The sequence below is a fragment of the Stegostoma tigrinum genome, chromosome 14 (genome assembly GCF_030684315.1).
Source record: "Stegostoma tigrinum isolate sSteTig4 chromosome 14, sSteTig4.hap1, whole genome shotgun sequence".
Classification (NCBI taxonomy): Eukaryota; Metazoa; Chordata; class Chondrichthyes; order Orectolobiformes; family Stegostomatidae; genus Stegostoma; species Stegostoma tigrinum.
The window spans coordinates 62,601,781-62,623,122 of NC_081367.1; the positions used below are offsets into that span (position 1 = coordinate 62,601,781).

At 42.5% G+C, this 21,342-nt stretch overlaps 1 protein-coding gene across 3 annotated transcripts in view; it reads right to left on the reverse strand.

Moving 5' to 3' along the window:
• Positions 1-21,342, reverse strand: part of LOC125457448 (neprilysin-like) — a 206,318-nt gene that overhangs the window by 77,043 nt on the left and 107,933 nt on the right. For all 3 annotated transcript variants that reach the window (XM_059651202.1, XM_059651203.1, XM_059651204.1), the window contains 3 exons: positions 18,297-18,431; positions 10,171-10,272; positions 3,383-3,519 (listed from right to left, as the gene is read on the reverse strand). In XM_059651202.1, the coding sequence (XP_059507185.1) occupies positions 3,383-3,519; positions 10,171-10,272; positions 18,297-18,431 (374 nt within the window). The remainder of the gene's footprint in view (positions 1-3,382; positions 3,520-10,170; positions 10,273-18,296; positions 18,432-21,342) is intronic.

The window sequence follows — 21,342 nt, forward strand, 5'->3', positions numbered from 1 at the left end:
GCTCCCTAAATCTTGCCTAATCTCATCATAATTGCCTTTCCCCCAGCTATAACTCTTGCCCAGTGGTATACACCTATCCCTTTCCATCACTAAAGTAAACATAACAGAATTGTGATCGCTATCACCAAAGTGCTCACCTACTTCCAAATCTAACACCTGGCCAGGCTCATTACCCAGGACCAAATCTAATGTGGCTTCGCCCCTTGTTGGCCTATCTACATACTGTGTCAGGAAGCCCTCCTGCACACACTGGACAAAAATTGACCCATCTGTAGTACTCGAACTATAGTGTTCCCAGTCAATATTTGGAAAGTTGAAGTCCCCCATGACAACTACCCTGTCTCTCTCACTCCTATCGAGAATCATCTTTGCTATCCTTTCCTCTACATCTCTGGAACTATTCGGAGGCCTATAGAAAACTCCCAACAGGGTGACCTCTCCTTTCGTGTTTCTAACCTCAGCCCATACTACCTCAGTTGACGAGTCCCCACACATCCTTTCTGCAACTGTAATACTGTCCTTGACCAACAATGCCACACCTCCCCGTCTTTTACCATCTTCTCTGTTCTTACTGAAACATCTAAATCCCGGAACCTGCAACAACCATTCCTGTCCCTGCTCTATCCATGTCTCCGAAATGGCCACAACATGGGAAGTCCCAGGTACTAACCCATGCTGCAAGTTCACCCACCTTATTCCGGACGCTCCTGGCGTTGAAGTAGACACACTTCAAACCAACTTCTTGCTTGCTGGTGCCATCTTGCGTCCCTGAAACTTTACTTCGGACCACCCTACTCTCAACCTTTTCTATAGTCGAACTACAATTTTGGTTCCCAGCCCCCTGCTGAATTAGTTTAAACCCACCCAAGTAGCCTTAGCAAACTTCCCCCTCCCAGGATATCGGTACCCCTCTGGTTCAGGTGAAGACTATCTTGCTTGTAGAGGTCCCACCTACCCCAGAAAGAGCCCCAATTATCCAAGAATCCAAAACCCTCCCTCCTGCACCATCCCTGTAGCCACGTGTTCAACTCCTCTCTCTCCCTATTCCTCACCTCACTAGCACGTGGCACGGGCAACAAACCAGAGACAACAACTCTGTTCGTCCTAGCTCTCAGCTTCCATCCTAGCTCCCTGAATTTCTGCCTTAAATCCCCATCTTTCTTCCTACCTATGTCGTTGGTGCCAATGTGGACCACGACTTGGGGCTGCACCCCCTCCCCCTTAAGGATCCCAAAAACACGATCAGAGACATCATGCACCCTGGCACCTGGGAGGCAACACACCAACCGTGAGTGTCTCTCGTCCCCACAGAACCTCCTATCTATCCCCCTAACTATGGAGTCCCCAATGACTACTGCTCTGCTCCTCTTCCCCCTTCCCTTCTGAACAGCAGGGACAGACTCTGTGCCAGAGACCTGTGCCCCACTGCTTTCCCCTGGTAAGTCGACCCCCGCAACAGTATCCAAAATGGTATACTTATTGTTGAGGGGAATGGCCAAAGGGGATCCCTGCATTGCCTGCCGGTTCCCTTTCCCTCCCCTGACCGTAACCCATCTGCCTTTTTCTTGTACCTGAGGAGTGACTACCTCCCTGTAACTCCTCTCAATAACCCCCTCTGCCTCCCGAATGATCCAAAGTTCATCCTGCTCCAGCTCCAGTTCCCTAACGTGGTTTTCAAGGAGCTGGAGTTGGGTGCACTTCCTGCAGATGTAGTCAGCAGGGACACTAGCGGTGACCCTTACCTCCCACATTCTGCAGGAGGAACATTCAACTGCCCTGACCTCCGTTCCCATTATTCCAAATTCCCAAGACTGTTAAAAAATAAAGAACAAAAAATAAACTTGTTACCTTACCAATCAGGCACACAGAACCTTTTTTTTTGGTTAGAGGAGGAGGATGGTCGGGAGACACTACCTGAGTAGTGTTTCAGGTAACACAACCACACAAATATATTACCTCACTTATTCACCAGTCCCGTGTCCGCTCCTGCTCAGCTTACCTCCGCCTATTCACGAGGTAAGCTTTTTATAAGTTCAAAAAACAGTGACTCACCGGCTTCCCGACAGGCTCCTGCTCCAAACTCCCGCTCGCACTGCTGCTCAACCAGAAAAGAACATTAACTATCCAACTGAACTACAAAGCCCAATGAGCTTGTGCTCTCCCCTACATCAGGGAAACCAAGCGGAGGCTTGGGGACCACACTGCAGAACACCTACGCTCTATTCGCAACAAACAACTACACCTCCCAGTCGCAAACTATTTCAACACCCCCTCCCACTCCTCTGACAACATGTCCATTCTGGGCCTCCTGCGTTGCCACAATGACGCCACCTGAAAGCTGCAGGAACAGTATCTCATATTTCGCTTGTGAAGCCTGCAGCCCACAATGTGGACTTCACAAGCTTCAAAATCTCCCCTCCCACAACCACTTCCCAAAACCAGCCCTGCTAGTCCTAACCACTCCTCCCACCTCAAGCCCCACTCCCATCTGCTACCCACTAACCTCATCCCGCCTCCTTGCCCTGTCCATCCTGCCTGGGCCAATCTATCCCCTCCCTAAATGCCCACCGACATTCAGCTTCAACCCTGCCTCTTTGACCTGTCTGTCTCCTTTCCACCTTTCTTCTCCTTTATCCGCCTTCTATCCACCTCCCCAACTCTCTCTATTTATTTCAGAATCGCCTTCCACTTCCCCATTTCTGAAGAAGGGTCTCGACCTGAAACGTCAACTTTCCTGCTCCTCTGATGCTGCTTGGCCTGCCGTGTTCATCCAGCTTGACACTGTGTTATCTCATCTTCTATTACCTGCAATGAAACTGTTTTGTCTTACCGTTAGAGTTGCTTACATTTCTAACATTGAAGGGGTCCCTACCACCTTTCCACCTCAGCCCAATGAAGTCAGTGGCAGGAAAGCTCATGGATGCACTTCCTACCTTGCTGTCAATTCAGGATTTTTAAGTGGGCATTTAATATCCATCTAAGGGTCTTCTCTTTCCATCACCCTGGTGTTGACCTAACAGTTGGTAGATGCTTTATCACAGGGGGCACTCAAAGCAAACTGTCCCCGGAGATGGGGGTTTCTTGTTCAACTGGCATTCATCATTGTCCACCTGACTGATGGGTTATGCATCATGAAAGGGGTGGAGAAAGAGCTGTTAAGGATCTGTTCCCCACCAATCCCATTTTATTGATTACCTCAGACTCTAATACGCCAAGCCTGGTGTTCTTTGTCCCAAAGGAACCTCACTGCAAGATTGGTGTTCAATAGAAGTCCCACCTCCAGGTTGTAGCTGCGTCTCCAACCAACATGCCTGATCCTGAGGCTTACATTAAATGCTACACATAGACATTGCATCATGTTAATTTTTACATACAGACATACCTCGGCTTATATTTACTGAGAATAGGTGCTAGCTTCTGAAGATACTCTGGTGCATAAACAACAACTGGCTCATTTTCTGTCACATTCAAACTCACAGTCGAGAGAATTTTGTTGGTGAATTTCTTCCAGTTGAATTGCTGAATCAAGAAAACACAGAAGCGGAACACAGACGTTTATATTTACAAATCAGTAAAAACAAATGAAAACTCCATTCTTTCATATTTTGTATTCATTCACTCAATAAGCTGTCATGAGAAAGGAAACTGAAATATCAAACATCGTCAGCACCAAAACTGGCTGTAAAGCACACAAGGTATTGTTTAAACCTACCTGGTTCACTAATACTTTGCAGAGAAGGAAATCTCTAATTCTTACTGATCTGGGACTATATATGTGACTCTAGTCTCAGTCCGCATAGCTGACTCTTATCTGCCACCTGACAGAGCCCAGCCAACAGGCTGACACCACCTTCTTCGTATAACTAAGGATGAGCAATTATAGCAATGCCCTGCCTGAAGCTTGAGTACAGAGTGAATTAAAGCGCTGACACAAAAGCCAAGTACACAGCTCCTGCCTCTTTGTAGGTTACGTGGAACAGTCCCTCTTCCGCACCTACACAGGCCCCAAACCCCACTTCTTCCTCCGGTACATTGATGACTGTATCGGCGCTGCCTCTTGCCCCCCAGAGGAGCTCAAACAGTTCATTCTCTTCACCAACACCTTCCACCCCAACCTCAAGTTCACCTGGGTCATCTCCAACACATCCCTCACCTTCCTGGACCTCTCAGTCTCCATCTCAGGTAACCAGCTAGAAACTGATGTCCATTTCAAGCCCACCGACTCCCACAGCTACCTAGAATACACCTCCTCCCACCCACCCTCCTGCAAAAATTCCATCCCCTATTCCCAATTCCTCTGCCTCCGCCGCATCTGCTCCCAGGATGAGGCATTCCACTCCCACACATCACAGATGTCCACGTTCTTCCAGGACCACGACTATCCCCCCTGCAGTGGTCGAGAATGCCCTTGACCGCGTCTCCCACATTTCCCGCAACACATCCCTCACACCCCGCCCCCGCCACAACCGCCCCCAGAGGATCCCCAACATTCTCACATACCACCCCACCAACCTCTGGATACAACGTATCAACCTCCGACACTTCCGCCATTTACAATCCGACCCCACCACCCAAGACATTTTTCCATCCCCACCCCTGTCTGCTTTCCGGAGAGACCACTCTCTCCGCGACTCCCTCGTCCGCTCCACACTCCCCTCCAACCCCACCACACCCGGCACCTTCCCCTGCAACCGCAGGAAGTGCTACACTTGCCCCCACACCTCCTCCCTCACCCCCATCCCAGGCCCCAAGATGATTTTCCACATCAAGCAGATGTTCACCTGCACATCTGCCAATGTGGTATATTGTATCCATTGTATCCAGTGTGGCTTTCTCTACATTGGTGAAACCAAGTGGAGGTTTGGTGACCGCTTTGCAGGACACCTCTGCTCGGTTCACAACAAACAACTGCACCTCCCAGTCGCGAACCATTTCCACTCCCCCTCCCATTCTTTAGATGACATGTCCATCATGGGCCTCCTGCAGTGCCACAATGTTGCCACCCGAAGGTTGCAAGAACAGCAACTCATATTCCGCTTGGGAACCCTGCCGCTCAATGGTATCAATGTGGACTTCACAAGCTTCAAAATCTCCCCTTCCCCCACTGCATCCCAAAAACAGCCCAGCTCGTCCCCTCCCCTCCCTGCATCACAAAAACCGGCCCAGCCTGTCTCTGCCTCCCTAACCTGTTCTTCCTCTCACCTATCCCTTCCTCCCACCTCAAGCCACACCTCCATTTCCTACCTACCACCTCATCCCGCCTCCTTGACCTGTCCGTCCTTCCCGGACTGACCTATCCCCTCCCTACCTCCCCACCTATACTCTCCTCTCCACCTATCTTCTCCTCTATCCATCTTCAGTCCGCCTCCCCCTCTCTCCCTATTTATTCGAGTTCCCTCTCCCCATCCCCTTCTCTGTTGAAGGGTCTAGGCCCGAAACTTCAGCTTTTGTGCTCCTGAGATGCTGCTTGGCCTGCTGTGTTCATCCAGCCCCACACTTTGTTATCTTACACAGCTCCTTACACATTTTACCTAAAAATTCCATGAACAGACAGAAAAGATGTTCAGCAATTAAGCAGTCAGCTATTTTCAACAAGTTGTGAGTTCAGTACCAAGGGGAATAGTGTACAAATCAACATCATATTTTTCAGAAATAAAGTTGCTAACCTAGTGTTGTCGAACAGAGAAACCTAGTGCTTCGGGTACATAATTCTTTGAAGTTTGCATCACATGTAGACAGGATGGTCAGGAAGGCATTTAGCACACTTGCCTTCGTTGCTCAGACCTGTGAGAATTGGAATTGGGAAGTCATGTATCTGGAGTGCTGTGTCTATTTCTGGTCATGCGATTATATGAAGGATATTATTCAGCCGGAGAGGGTCCAGAAAAGATTTACCAGGATGTTGCCAGGAATGGAAGGTTTGAGTGATAGTTGGAGGCTGGATAGGCTAGGACTTTTATCATTGGAGCGTACGAAGTTTAAAAATCTTTTAGAGTTTATAAAAATTAGGAGAGGTGAATGGTAGATATTGTTTACCTATGGTGGGGGATTTCAAGACGAGAGGGCTTTTTTTAAAGTCTGTGGAGAAAAATTTAAAAAGGGCATGAGGTTCAACATTTTTACACATAGAGTGGTTTGCGAGTGGAATGAACTTCCAGAGGAAGTGATGGATGTAGGTACAGTTACAATATTTAAAAAACATTTGGATAAGTACATGAATAAGAAATGTTTGGAGGGATATGGGTCAAGTGCAGGCAGGTGGCACTTGTTTAGTTTAGGCTAATGGTTGGCCTGGATTTTTTGGACTGAAGGGTCTGTTTTTGTGCTGTGTGGCTGTATGACGTTAGACAATTCTACTGGGTGATACAAGTTTATTGTTTGGTTCCATAAACAGCAATTGATGTGAGATCAATTGTAAGTTTTAAATCTCAGAATGCCAGTTTTTTTTATATCGCACATAGCATTCAGCATATGGGGAGCAATACGGTTCTCCACTGGAGATAATGATCTAACTGAATGGGTATATCTCCAATAGCACTTCACTGCTACCACAAAGGGGATGGGCAGCAGATATATGGCAAAACATTCACTGACAGGTCACACCAATCTGACTTGCAACTATATCACCATTCCCTCACTATCATTGAAACTTCCTCCCTAACAGCACTGGGTGTCTATGTATGTCACATGGTCAAAAATGGTTCAAGCAGGGTCCCATCATTATGATGCTACATGGACTGTATCCAAGTTTGCAAATGACACAAAAATTGGTGGGAAGGTAACTGGTGTGGATGACACGAAGAGTTTACACAGGGATATGGGCAGGTTAAATAAGTGAGCAAAAAACTTGGAAGATGGTACATAATGTTGGGAAATGTGAGGTTATGCACTTTGGCAGGAAAAATATTGGAGCTGAATATTATTTAAATGCTGAAAACTATAGAAAGCTATAGCACAGAGGCACTTAAGAGTCCTCATCCTCAAATCTCACAAAAAAACAACTTGTGTACAAGTTCTTCAGGTAATAGGAAAGGTAAATGGAACGTTGACCTTTGTTTGTAAATGAAATGGAGTATGAAAGTAGGAAGTCATAGGATCACATTTTGGCACAGAAGGAGGTCATTGAACCGATCATGTTTCTACCAGTTCTATTATCGTGTGCCAATCTCCTGTCTTTTCTCCATGTCTTTGAACAGCACTTCTACCCAAATAATAATCCGATGCCCTTTTGGATACCTCATTTGAACTCACCTCCGCCATATTTCCAGGCAGTACATTCCATATGCTAATTACTCACTGTGTGTAAAGGTTTATTCTCACAACCAGCCTGGCTTTGTTTGCACAATCACTTTTCAACTTTCTTGGTTCAATTTAGTCGGAATTAACATTAGCAGTGCTAGCTCACAGAACATGCCTTTGCCTGATGTTTATAGACAGTCATTTGAAGCAATTTTAATTCTAATTTTGACCTTGGTGAATCTGACATGGTTGATAGGAGCTCTGGTATTATCCCCTGTGCTCTGTATCACACTCTATTCCATTCAATAGGGAATAACATAAGATGGGTGTCGCATCTGAGAGCATCAGCTGTTCAAAATTGAAACACTAAAATGTGGAGCATAAGATCAGGAGAAGATTTATACAAAATATGAGCAGAAGTTGACCTTTGAGTCTGTAGCACAATTCCAAAAGATCATGGCTGTCTGATTTTGTTTTGAATTCCACATTTCCATCTACCTGTACCCCCAATAATCAGTCCAATTCTTTCTTGAAAGCACTCAACGATCTCCCTCCACAGCCTTCTGAGGCAGAGTTACAAAGTTGCATGAACTTCTAAGAAAACAAATTGTCCTCATCCCTATTCTTAAAGGGTAACTCCTAATTTTAAAAGTGTACCATAGCTCCAAACTGATCCACATGAGGGAACATATTTCCAACATCCATCATGTCAAGACCATTCAGAATCTTATACACTTTGATCAAGTTACCCCTTTCTCTTCTAAACTCCAATGGAAACAAGTTCAGTCTGTCAAATCTCTCCTTATAAGGCAACTCATTCATTTCAAATATCAATCTAGTTAGCCTGTTTGGAACAATCGCCACTTTAAGGCTAATCCACAATGAAATGACATCACAGCTGATGTCAGTCTTTATGCCAGCTACATATCTGGCTTGCACAACTCTTAATTCCTTACCTACCACAAATCACACAAGCTAACAGGCAGATGTAAGGCGAAGCGTTTTGGATGGTGAAAATCTAAAACCAAATAAGAATGGCTGGAGGAACCCAGCAGGACTGGCAATATCTGTGGAGAGAACTTCAATTCCAAAGAGGAGTCACACTGAACTTGAAATTTTAACTCAGTTTTTCTCTCTCCACTCATGCTGCCAGACCTGCTGAGTTTCTCCAGCACTTTGTTTATATTTCAGCTAATACGTTGATTTGGCTAAAATTTCCCCTCTTAGTTCGTTTAAAACAAAACAATGGACCAATTATCATCAATTAAGACCATAAGACATAGGAGTGGAAGTAAGGCCATTCGGTCCATCAAGTCCACTCTGCCATTTAAATCATGGCTGATGGGCATTTCAACACCACTTCCCTGCACTCCCCCTGTAGCCTTTGATTCCTTTTGAGATCAAGAATTTGTCGATCTCTGCCTTGAAGGCATCCAACGTCCCAGCCTCCACTGTAATCTGCAGCAATGAATTCCACAAGCCCACCATTCTCTCGCTGAAGAAATGTTGTCTCATTTCAGTTTTAAATTACCCCCTCTAATTTTAAGGCTGTGTCCACGGGTCCTAGTCTCCCCACCTAACGGAAACAACTTCCTAGCATCCGCCCCTTCTAAACCATACATTATCTTGTAAGTTTCTATTAGATCTCCCCTCAACCTTCTGAACTCTAATGAGTACAATCCCAGAATCCTTAGCCGTTCATCATACGTTAAACCTACCATTCCAGGGATAATCCGTGTGAATCTCCGCTGGACACGCTCCAGGACTAGTATGTCCTTCCTGAGGTGTGGGGCACAAAATTGGACACAGTATTCTAAATGGGGCCTAACTAGAGCCTTATAAAGTCTCAGAAGCACATCGCTGCTTTTATATTCCAACCCTCGAAATAAATGACAACATTACATTTGCTTTCTTAATTACGGATTCTACAATTCTTTAAATGTTCACCCACTGAAATGGCCAACAGTACTTCTCAAGTTTCAAATCTGCTGAAGTGAAATTTGACATAATTTAAATTAAGGGCTTTATTGATGAATGAGGCTATTCCAAAGATTGTTGTAACATCAGAATCAAATCGGTGTGGTCTCAACCAGCTGCACTCTCTGTCAATGGGCCCATTCCTCTCCATGACTCTCTCCAATAGCACTTCTGTCAACAGGCTATTTCCTCTTCATCACTCTCTCCAATGCCACCTCTGGAAATAGACCATTTCTCCTCAAATGGTGCCTCTGTGAATTGGCCATTTGCATTCTGTCACTCTCTCCAATGCCACCGTTGCCTCAGCAGCGTTTAGCTATTCCAACAGAAAGCCCAGAAGTCAGCAGCTGACTAAGATCACCAGCTACTTTTCAGGTCCCCATGCCAGTTTAATTGATTGGCCCCTCATGATGTTCTGAAACCATTCCCTCTCACCCATGCAAATTGGCTGCATGAATATGCCAATACATGCATTTTATTTAGATTTCTAAAACCTACTGGAGAATATCATAAATGAAGGAGAATGTCAAAATTGCTAGAAAAAATAGTGGCCATGACCCATCTGGTTAAATTTTCCGCCATCCTGCTTGTCTCTTCATATAAAGGTAATGGTGTGGTAAACATAGCAAGCAATCTCTATCAAGGAGCCCATACTGAACTCAACATGACAAGAAGTGTTTTAGTCATCAGAGGTTCAAAGTCATCTTGTTCCTTTCAAGCAGGCTGAACTCACCACATACCATGCCTCAATATTTTCATACACTGGATCCCAAGGTACTATTTTCTAAAGGAAATCTGTCTAATCTGCATTATAATGCAATACCGTGCTGGCATAGAGGAACATTCCAGCACCACTTGACACTAACACTGGATATCAACGGGAGAACAGTTTCTATGCTCTGTCTACTAGCTTCTGACTCTGGTAAGCCACATCATTTCAAGAAACCATCTTACCTTAGCATCAACTGTGATAGGGAAGTTCACGGTCACATTTTGCAAAGTCATTTTGTGGTAGAGTTGATTGGGATCAGTTCTGTCCACAGATTTGGTTGTTGCCTGTGAAATAAAATACTTAGGTATAAGTATTCTTACCAGCTTGTTTCAATTTATCATAAGTGTTATTCTCATCTTCATCAATCAATATTTGTCCAAAAATTGTACAAGTGTCATGCCTGTGCCTCAGTCTGCAGCATTCTTACCTCCAAATCAGAGGTTTGCATGTTCAAACCCCACTCCAGAGGTTTGAGCACATCATCTGTTACTCCCAGTGCGAGATTGAGGGCCCCATTTTGGAGCAGCCCAGCTTGGCTGAGGCAAAGGTCACATTAGGGAGAATGACAGAGTGGGAACGGCCCATTTTCACAGCTGTCAATACCACTCGCCACCCATTCACCCATCCCACCCCCACCTCCAGCAACCCCCACCCTTAACCCCTAACCTGTATTCACCTCAGCTAATCCACATAGCCTGAGCATCTTTGGACTGACATCATAATATCTTGAGTTATCTCAGCAGTGGGGTTGGCACAGAAGTCACAACCTAATATGCTTGCCTCAAGTTAAGTTTAAAGGAAAGGAAAAATCTTGGCTAAATAGCGATTTGCACTTTACTGCTCCACTGAGCAGTGTGGGAGAGGATTGGAATTGTTCTGTTCACCACATGCAGAAGAACACTACCATAAACAAACTGCTGGTAATGCTATACACTCTAACAATCAAAGCCAGTTGTTTGCAGAATTCTGATTGTGGTTGTTACAGAACATGCAGTCCACTGATTTTCATAAAGCAAAAATGGTATCCGGAGAGTTAGCCTAGCATTGCTAGACAAAAAGACAATCAAAGCATAGCTTCTGCACACTTGGAATTTTGGTGTTGTTAGACCGATGTTTAACATCCTCAGGCTAAGTTCTACTGTGGACAGTTTAAAAAGGAGCATTAACAACAAAAACAATTTTATCATTGCACATTTCACATTTCACATTTCACATAACAAAATAGCCTAAAGAGCTTCACAGGAGCATTTCTAGTAGCCAGCCAAAAAATGGTGATTTTAGAACGATGGCCTCATGGAATTATTACTTGGTTGTTAATCCAGAAACCCGAATAATGTTCTGGGAACCCAAGTTCAAGTCCTGCCTCAGTGGATGAGGAATCTGATTTCAATAAAAAAACTGGAATTCAGAGTTTAATGAATCGATTGCGAACTGTTGGAAAAATCCACCTGGTTCACTGATGCCCTTTAGGAAGGACACTGCCATCCTTACTTAGCCTGGATTCCATGTGACTCCAGACACACAGCAATGTGGTTGACTCTTAACTGCCCTCTGGGCAATTAGGGCAATGAATGCTGACCGAGCCAGCGACGCCCTCATCCTGAGAATGAATTTTAAACAATGATCAAAAGAAAAGCTAGTGATGCAAGCAGGGTCTAGCAACAAAACTGTTGAGTTTAGGAGAGAAGAGTGAGTCAAGCTGGGGGAGGTTTCTGCAGGAATAGTAGAACTTAGGGCCAAGGGTGATGGGATCTTGCCAGTAATTATCCTGCGATGAAATTTAGAGATACGCAGTTTATTGGAAAACTTATTTTAAACAACTGCGTGGTAAGGAAATGGGCAAAGCAATCCTTTCTCAATTTAGTAAATGTATGCAAAGCTTCATTTCTGGGGCATTGAAGTGTAATGTATTCCAGTAACACAAGACTAAAGATGCCGGCTTTTACAAAGAAAACAATTTAATATTATGTCCGAAGAATACTTATGAAAGAGCAATTAATTTACTAATATTCAGCATCAAAATGAACACAGACGAGTGTAATTTTGACATTGTGTGATAGTGTAAAATGCTTGATAGTGAGTCAGGCACCTGTTGTACCTCTCTCCTTATATTTATTTTCATTGACTTTGTGCCAAATTGACACCCACAAAATGTGGGACCAAATTATAGAGTTTCCATGAGATAAGTGTGTTTGGAATGCTCATTATTATTGTTTGAAGCATTGAAGCACAGAATACATGGATTACAAAGAGCCCATTTCCCTCCTTTCCCTTTTCTTTTGAAAGCAAGCTTTCAGGCACAGTTACATTTCCAAGTAGCTTGCAGGCACACCAATGCTCCACACAAGCTTTGATTCTCAATGATAAAGGGTTAACTTTACGTACACAAGCCAGTTCAAAGGTAGCTGTAGCACTTAACCTTCCAACCACTTTTAGTGAGACTCTGTGGCTTAAAAGAGGCAGCAGATGACAAACGCAACTCTCCTCCTATTTGGTACCCTCTTGCTTGGGTAGAAAAAGGAACACTTAAACTTCTATAGCCTCCACAACCTCAGAACGTTCCAATGTCTTTTTTTATCAGTTAATAAAATCAGGAGATAGTGAAGGTGCAATGGTTAGAACACTGGGTAAATCAGAGGCCCAGGATAATATCCTACAGAATCTACCATAGCAACTAAAAAAGAATCTGAAAGAACTGTAGATGCTGGAAATCAGAAACAAAAACAGAAACTGCTGGAAAAGCTCAGCAAGTCTGGCAGCATCTATGGAGAGAAGTCAGAGTTAATATTTTGGGTCCAATGGCCCTTCTTTGAAACTGATGGTAGCAAGGAAAATGCTGTTTATTATGCAGAAGATAGGGTGGGGAAGGGGTGAGGAGTAAGCGGTAAGTGGAGATACAGCCCGAAGAGACAGGAGAACAGTTGGGGAGATAAGCGAGTAGATAACAATTAGGCTTGGAGAATGAATAGCTATAAATGGGGACTGTTCGTGGCTAACGGTGAGTTGTATGCAGTAGCAGACCATGTGATAACAAGGCCTGGTGTGTTGGGGTTGGGGTAAGGACATGGGAGAAGCTCAAGTGCTAAAATTGTTGAACTCAATATTGACTCCAGAAGGCTGTAGAGTTTCCAAGCAGAAAATGAGGTGTTCTCTAAGTTTGTGCCAAGTTTCGCCGGAGCACTTCAGCATGTCAGAATTAGGGATGGTTCCAGGGATGGAAGCTCAGGGCCATTTTTGCAGACAGAACATAAGTGTTCTGCAAAGCTTCGTTTCCCCAATGTAGAGGAGACCACAGCAACAAATGGGTTGTTGAATTATTAGAGTGAAATAAATCATGGGCTGGTTTTAACAGGACTCTACTGGGTGCATTTGTGGTGTAGCACCACATAAGGTAGGCTGGGTGGCTTGCTCACCCCCATATCTAAAACAAAATTAAAGATTAATTGATGCTGTTAGAAACCCAATTAATTCAGATATTGTACTTCTCAGACAACAATATAGCTGGCACAGACAAGAGTGTACTTTGCATCTCTATTCATGCTAGAGAAGAGTACTAAAGGTAGAGAATTTGAGGAGGAGGACTGTGTAATACATACACAAATTACAAAGGAAAGGTAGAAGATGTTCCAGCCAGTTTAAAATTAGACAGGACCCCAGGCCCTGATGAGGTGAATCCAATAATGCTGTGGGCGGTAAAGAAGAAGCTTGCAGGGGCCCTGACATGGATTTTCTAATCTCTGGACAGAGGAGTGGTGCCATTTGATGGAATGATTGCTAATATGGTGCCACTATTCAAAAGGATGATAGGGATAAATCAGGGAACTGTCAAGGATAGCAAGCATGATATTGTCAGTGGGAGATCACGTTTGACAGGTTTGATTGATTTTGTCAGGGAGGTGATTAGTGCGTAGATGAGAGTAGTGCAGTTAATGCAGTCTACTCGGACTTCAGTATGATTTTTGCTAAGGGGTCATATGGGAGCATGGCCAAGAAGGTAAAAGCCCACAGGATCTAGAACAGTTTGGAAATTTGGATTCAAGATTGGCTTTAAAGCAGGGAGCAGAGATTGCTTTTGCAACTGGAAGCCCATGTCCAGTGGCATACTACAGAGCTCAGTGCATGCCCTTTGCTCTGCATATGTATGTTAATATTCCAGACATGAATGTAGGAGTTTTGATCAGTAAGTTTTCACAGGACACAACATCTTATGGCACAGTAAATTTTGAGAAGGAAAGCCTTAGATTACAGGGCAATATAGATGGTCTGATCAGACTGGTGGAACAGTGGCAAATAGAATTTAATCCAAGATAACAAGGTGTAGAGCTGAATGAACACAGCAGGCCAAGCAGCATCATAGAAGCAGGAAAGCTGATATTTCAGGCCTAAACACGTCTTCAGAAATCTAATCCAGATATGTGTGTGAAAATGTGTTCTGGGAGGTCTAACAAGGCGGGAGAGTACACATTTAGTGGCAGGACCCTAGGAAGTACACAGATTCAGAGGGACTTGGTCTGCATATCCACAGAGCTATGAAGGCAACAGGGCAAAGTGGATAAGGTTGTTAATAAGGCATATGGAAGACTTGCCTTTATTAGTTCAGGCAAGTTGAATGTAAGAGCAGGGATATTATCATGGAGCTGTACATAGTTTTAGTTAGGGCACAAGTGAATTACTGTATTTAGTTCTTATCTCTACAGTGTACGAGGGTTGTGACTGCACTTGAGATTGTGCAGAGGAGATTCACCAGGGTGCTGTCTGGGCTGGAGTATTCCACCAATGAGGAGAGACATTTTCCTTGGAGGAGAGAAAACTGTAGGCAGTTCTGATTGAGGGGCATAGGTCATAAGAAACTTTTCCCCTTCATAGAAGGGTCAGTGACCAGGCAAAATGAATTTCAGGTAAGGGGCTGAAACGTTAGAAACTATTGAAGCAAGATTTTTCTCACCCACAGAGTGTTGGATATCTGGAACTTGCTGTGTGAAAGGGCAGTCGAGGTCGGAGCTATCACAGCTTTAAGAAGAATAGAAATGAACTCTTAAAACTGTCATAGCTTGGAAGGCTACAGGCCAGATGCCAGAAAATGCAACAAGAGTAGACGGCTGCTCGATGACCGCCACAGATATAGTCGGCTGAAAGACTTCTTTCCAGTCCGTATAACTCAATGATTTATAGGTGGATTAGCTGCTTTTAAAGTGCTACACTAACAATGGCAGAAAAGTCAGGTGGCACTTCATTTTGGAATGGGTATCCTGCATTCATCAGGGGTTGCTACACCTTCCTTGCACACTGTCTGCTGAACAGAACACCCTCCCAAACCCCTCTCTGGGTTCTAGGTTACCTTCCTCGCCCTAAAATCCAGGAGATTACTTTCTTGGCACAGTCAGTATCAACAATACTTCAGGGCAGTGCCCACTATCAAACATTGACACTGCCTAGAGAGATGGGGGTGTCAATTAATCAAGTTTGTCAGCAGGTACCAAGGAAAAAACCTTTCCTAGACTTTGGCAACGTAGGCCATCCAAAACATACTCTAGCTGTGGGATCTGCTTAAAGACATAGAGTCATAAATTAATACAGCATGGAAACAGGCTCTTTGGCCCGAACTGGTCCATGCTGGCCATGGTTCCCATATTGTGTTATCGCTGACTCCAGCATCAGCAGTTTTTACTATCTCTGAGTTTCACTAGCAATTTCTGTTTTTGTTTCATTAACCGTAGGTGACTTTAATCGTTATTTAAATTAGGAAAATCGCATTGGCAGAGGTAGCCATGAAGGAAACTTCACAAAGTGCATTTAGGCTAGTTTCCTAGATTAAAATGTTGTGGGACCAACTGGGGATCAGGTAGTTCTAGATCTGATAATGTGTAATGGGTAGGTTTAATAAATGATCTCACAATAAAAGATTCCCATGGGGATAGTGACCACAACAAGGCTGAAGTTAACATTTAGTTTAAAAGTAAATAATGTGGGTTTGAACTAACTGTGCTAAACTAAATTAAGGGCAATTGCTTGGGAATGAAGCCGAATTTGCTGGAGTGGATTGGGAAAGGAATTTAGCAGGAGCAATAGTAGACGGCCAATGGCAGATGTTTCAAAATAGATGAAAGAAACCTGGCTCTGGTTGACCAGGGAAGCTAAGGGCAGTAATAGAAGAAAAAAAAACAAAATGTTGCAAACATTGAGGGAAAACCAGCAAGTAACATAAAAACAGACAGCGAGAGCTTATTTAAATAAAAACAAATAAGGAATAAAACGGAAGAGAACCCAGAACATATAAGCCCCCTATAGGATTAAGAGACAATAACGGGGGCTGAAGAAATAGGTGAGGAGTTGACAAATAGTTTGCATCAGTCCTCACCGTTCAGAATCCGATTAGCATTATAAAAATGATAAATAATCATGCAGTTAATGTACAGGAGGAATAAACGCAATTACTATCACTAGAGAAAAAGTACTAGGAAAACTAAAGGGGCTAAAGGCCGATTTGTCCCCTGGACCTAAAGGGTTACATCCTAGGATTTTAAAAGAGATGCAGAAAGTTGATGCACTGGAAATAATTTTCCAAAAATCTATAGCTTCTGGAAAAGTCCCAGAGAATTGAAAAACTGCAAATGTGACACCCTTATTTAAAGAAAGGGAAGGAGGCTAAAGAACAAGTAACCGTGCGCCAATTAGCTTAACATTTATTGTTGAAAATATTTTGGAGTCTGTTATAAAGGATACAACAACAGAGCATTTGGAAATACATAATACAATCAAGTACAGTGAGCATGACTTCGTGAAGAAGAAATCATGCCTGACAGATTGATCACAATTTTTGCTGGAAATAATAAGAAGGGTAGTTAAGTGGGAACAGATAGATATAATATGCTTAAATTTCCAAAAGGCATTCAGTAAAGTACGGTACATAAGGCTATTGAATAAGATAAGAGCCTATGATGTCAGAAGTGGTATAGTAGCATGGATATATATTATATAATTGGTTATATAATAGAAAATGGGCATTAGGAAAAAGAGGACATTTTTATGAATGGAATCTGTAACTAGAGGAGTGTCATAGAAATCAGTGCTAGGTGCACAATTATTTATAATGTTCATTAATAACTTGGATGATGGAAGTGAATACACGATAGTCAAGTTAGTCTACAGAGGGAAAAATAGAAAGGTTAAATGATGGGTAAAAACTAAGCAGATAGGGTATAATTTGGGAAAATGATTATACATTTTATCAGTAATAATAGAAGAGCTGAATAATATTTAAATGGGAAAAAGACTGCAGAAATCCACAGAACAGAGGGATTTGGGTGTTCTAGTACATGCATCATAAACACTAGAATTAAGTTCAGTGGATAATAGGAAAGGCAAGTAAAATGTTGGCCTTTATTTCAAAGGAAATGGAGTAGAGGTTTTGCTAAAAATAGGCAAGTCGTAATCAAATCACAGGTGGAATATTGTGAACTATTTTGGTTGCTTCACTATGGAAAGACACACACTGGCAGTGAAGGCAGTCCAGAGAAGGCTCACTATGTTGATTCCAGGAATGCAGCAACTTGGGTATGAGGAAATGTTGAGTAAGTTGGGCTGGCACTTGTTGGAGTCTAGATGAATGAGAGGAGACTTTATTGTAACATACAAGATTGTTAGGGTTTTTGACAGGATAGATGCATAGTAGATGAATTGGGCGGCACAGTGGCTCACTGCTACCTCACAGCACTAGGGACATAAGTTTGATTCCAGCCTTGGGCAACAGTTTGTTTGGAATCTGCACATTCTCCCCTTGATGTGTGGGTTTCGTCTGGGTGCTCTAGTTTCCTCCCACAGTCCAAAGTTGTGCAGGTTAGGTGGATTGGCCATGCTAAAGTGTCCAGGCATGTGAAACCTAAAGGATTAGCCATGGGAAATGCAGGGTTACAAAGGGGCTGGGTCTGGGTGGAATGTTCTTCAAAGGGTTGATGTGGACTTGATGGGCTGAACTGTCTGTTTTCACACTTTAGGGATTCTATGATAAAAGTTTTTTTTCCCTTTGAGACCCAGCCAGTGACACCTACATTTCATGAAATAATAAAAAACATTCTGAGGCACAGGTTCAAAAGTCAAAACTCAGTTTTCTCTTCCCAAGCTTTTGTGTTAAGGGTATTAACAAGATTTTGACCTAAATTGCCTGCTTTCCTTTCAGTCAGAGCAAGCAGAATTTTTGATCTGTCTTATTCAATCATTTTCAGGACAATGGAATGAAAACAGCTCACCATGTCTTCTCTGTTTCTATGAGGCAGCGCATAAGGGGCAGTAAAAAGATAAAATAACTTACATTAGCTAACTCCTTCTCGAACTCCAGAACCATATTCATATCATCCTCAATTTGAGAGCTATTTATGGTTAATCCTTTGTCCTTACGAACCAACGTTGCCACATTACTCATAAACTTGGAGTAGGCATCACATGCCTGTAGGGAAATAAATAAATGGAAGCACAATTGTCTTGGAAAAGAATCAAGAATCACGCCAGTTTTGTTAAAATAACAGATAGCATAATCCTGCAGCCTTTTATTTTTCAGGCTAAAAGGACCCCAAAGCTAACAGGTTTCTCCTTAAAGCTATGAGCCTTATGTTCTGATATCATTCTTTTGAATCTTTCTTACACATTTCCAATGCTTCTATATTCTTTTTATGATGTGGAAACCAGAATTATATAGTATGGCGCAAGCAAGATATGTCATAAGCTTTGACAAACCTTCTTTGCTTTTGAATCCTTTTCTTCAGACAGTCATTCCCATCTTTTTGCAAAGGTGAAATTTGAATTATGAAAAAAAAATCTGTAATTAGAAGTTAGTCTAAAAGGTGTCCATATAACCATTATCTATTGTCCTAAAACCCCATCTAGTTCACTAATGACCTTTAGGTACGGAAATTTACCACCCTTACCTGGATATGGTCAACATTTGACTCTAGAACTGGAGTAGTTTGGTTGATCCCTAAAAGCTCTCTAAAATTCTCTGGACAGCCAGTTTAAAGGCCAACATGGATAGGCAACAAACATTGGCAATGCAGGCAATGTTCACATCCCATTCAAAACTTAAACAAAAATTCTTCTGTGTTGTTTGCATTTTTAATGGGTTTATTAATCTATGTTGGTTTTAATGATATGTAAACCAGTACCTCAAGATCCTTTACATTTCCAAAACATTTCATTTTGCAAGCCATGTATCTTCCCCCATCTACTCTGCCAAAATGCAGCATTTAATATTCAAAATATACTTGTCCAGTCAGCAAATTTGTTAATGCCTTCTTGGATTTTTCTTCTGCTTTCCTCAGTATTAACTAATACCCCCCAATTTGGTGTCATTTAAAATGTTGACACTGCACTTCTGATTCTTGTGAGAGAAAGAAATAGAAGGCCATATTGAGGTGAAGTTAGTAGAAAGAGCTTCACATGCACGATAGCTGTTGCGATGAATGGTCTTAAAATATGATGTAATTAAGTGGAGAGAAGATCAGATAAGCCCTGACTGTATCTCATCATTCCTTGGTAATACAGAACTTGAATATTTTCAAAATGAGATAAAAACACAAAACCTTTCATCTTGCATTTATCATGACTGAGATGCGAAAAACAAAACTTTGAAAAGGAATATTAATTTATAATGCATGAGAAGAGAGTGTTGATTGGTTGGACCATGGTTGGTATGGCTATTTAAGTGGATCTGTTAACTGTTAATAATAGCTTGCTGATTAACCTCAGAACATGCAATAGGCTCTTGGTTGGCCAAGGCACTGCCATGGTGAACACAGCAGAGATCGGCAGTCTTTCTGTTAATCCATTCAGGATGTTGCTGGCTGGGCCAGCTTTTATTATCTGTCCCTACTTACCTTTGAGAAGGTGGTAGTAAGATGCCAAATGGAACTGTTGCATTCCATGCACTATAGATAAAGTCTGACAGGGAGAGAATTCCAGGCTTATCACCCACGTGGAATTTACGCACAAACCCCTTTTTGTGTACATTTTTCAATAAGAAAGTGTTACTATTATAGTCTAGGCTGCTTCTTCCTTTTTTATCCCCCTTCCGATGGGAATTTTCTCTCTAAAGTCATTTTTGGCTGAATCTGCATACCCGCCAAGCTGAATGTTTTATTAAGGAGAGGTGTTAATAGTCAGGGAATCAAGATGGGGAGATATATTTGTGATGACCTAACTAAATAGTGAAACATACGGAAACAAATGTCATGACTTAGTCTCTCTATTTCTGCCTATGTCTCTAAAACCACAACATTTCAGATAACTTGAAACAAGACAACCTCAAACACACTCAGATTTGGATAATGTGGTTCAATGGAAACTGCTAACTAGCTGCAGATGTCGCTGTGGTGTAATTATATACCAACTTGGTTCAAAAAGTTTTATACATAGACAATTAAATTCATGTGTGACCATCTACTTAAGATTTACCACCATCAACTAGCCGAGGAAGCCAATGCAGCTGCAATGATCAAATAAAATGCTCACAAACCTGCATTTCATCTGACCATGTTGCTAAGAAAGGTTAAAGTTCATCTGCACAAGCCCTGGGTATACAAGTTTTGAGATCACAATCCAATATTGACTGTGCCTGTTACTCATTTGTTTTGTGGGAAAATTACCCACATCTGGAGTTCCAATTATCCACCCATGGTTTATGACTGCATTGGGAAAGACAGCTGCCTTGGGTAAAAGCAAAAGTGGAATCTTTGAAGTTGCATGTGTACGCAAAATAACTTGTACTCTAGCGGTGGTGCTGGAGAGATTTTTTTGGAAAATGTATGGCCAGTTCAAAAAGAGGGACCTGTGGAATTGCTCCCTGGAACAGCTTTGTTAGAATAAGGCACATTGCTTATCATCATTGTTATTGCTGCCTGTCAACAATCAAGGAGCAAATGACCACTTCAAAATCAGTTCAATATCTGGACTGTGTATGAGCTTATATATCCTAATTACTTAGCATTATCATCAGCAAAAACTTAGTGATAAGAAGAAACAGAGTTAATTATTGGCAGCTTTATTAATAAATAAAATAGCAATAATCAGCTTCTCCCTCCCTGGAACCCTATCATTTGTAAAATGAAATAACCTTACAAGAGGCACTGACTCAGGAACCTATATGGTTTTAGCTTGCCCAAGAAGCATAGAAAAAGAAGAACATGAACCATTCCTCTGAGTCGAGGGTTGTTCATCTCTAACTGCAAAAACATGAACATTGCAAACAGACTGACCCTTAATGTAGCATTGAGGGAGTGCTGCAGTCCTGGAGGCGCCATCTTTAGGTCCAGATGTTGAAATCAGTTTTTTGAAATCTGTCCTGTCAGATGAATGCATAATATCGC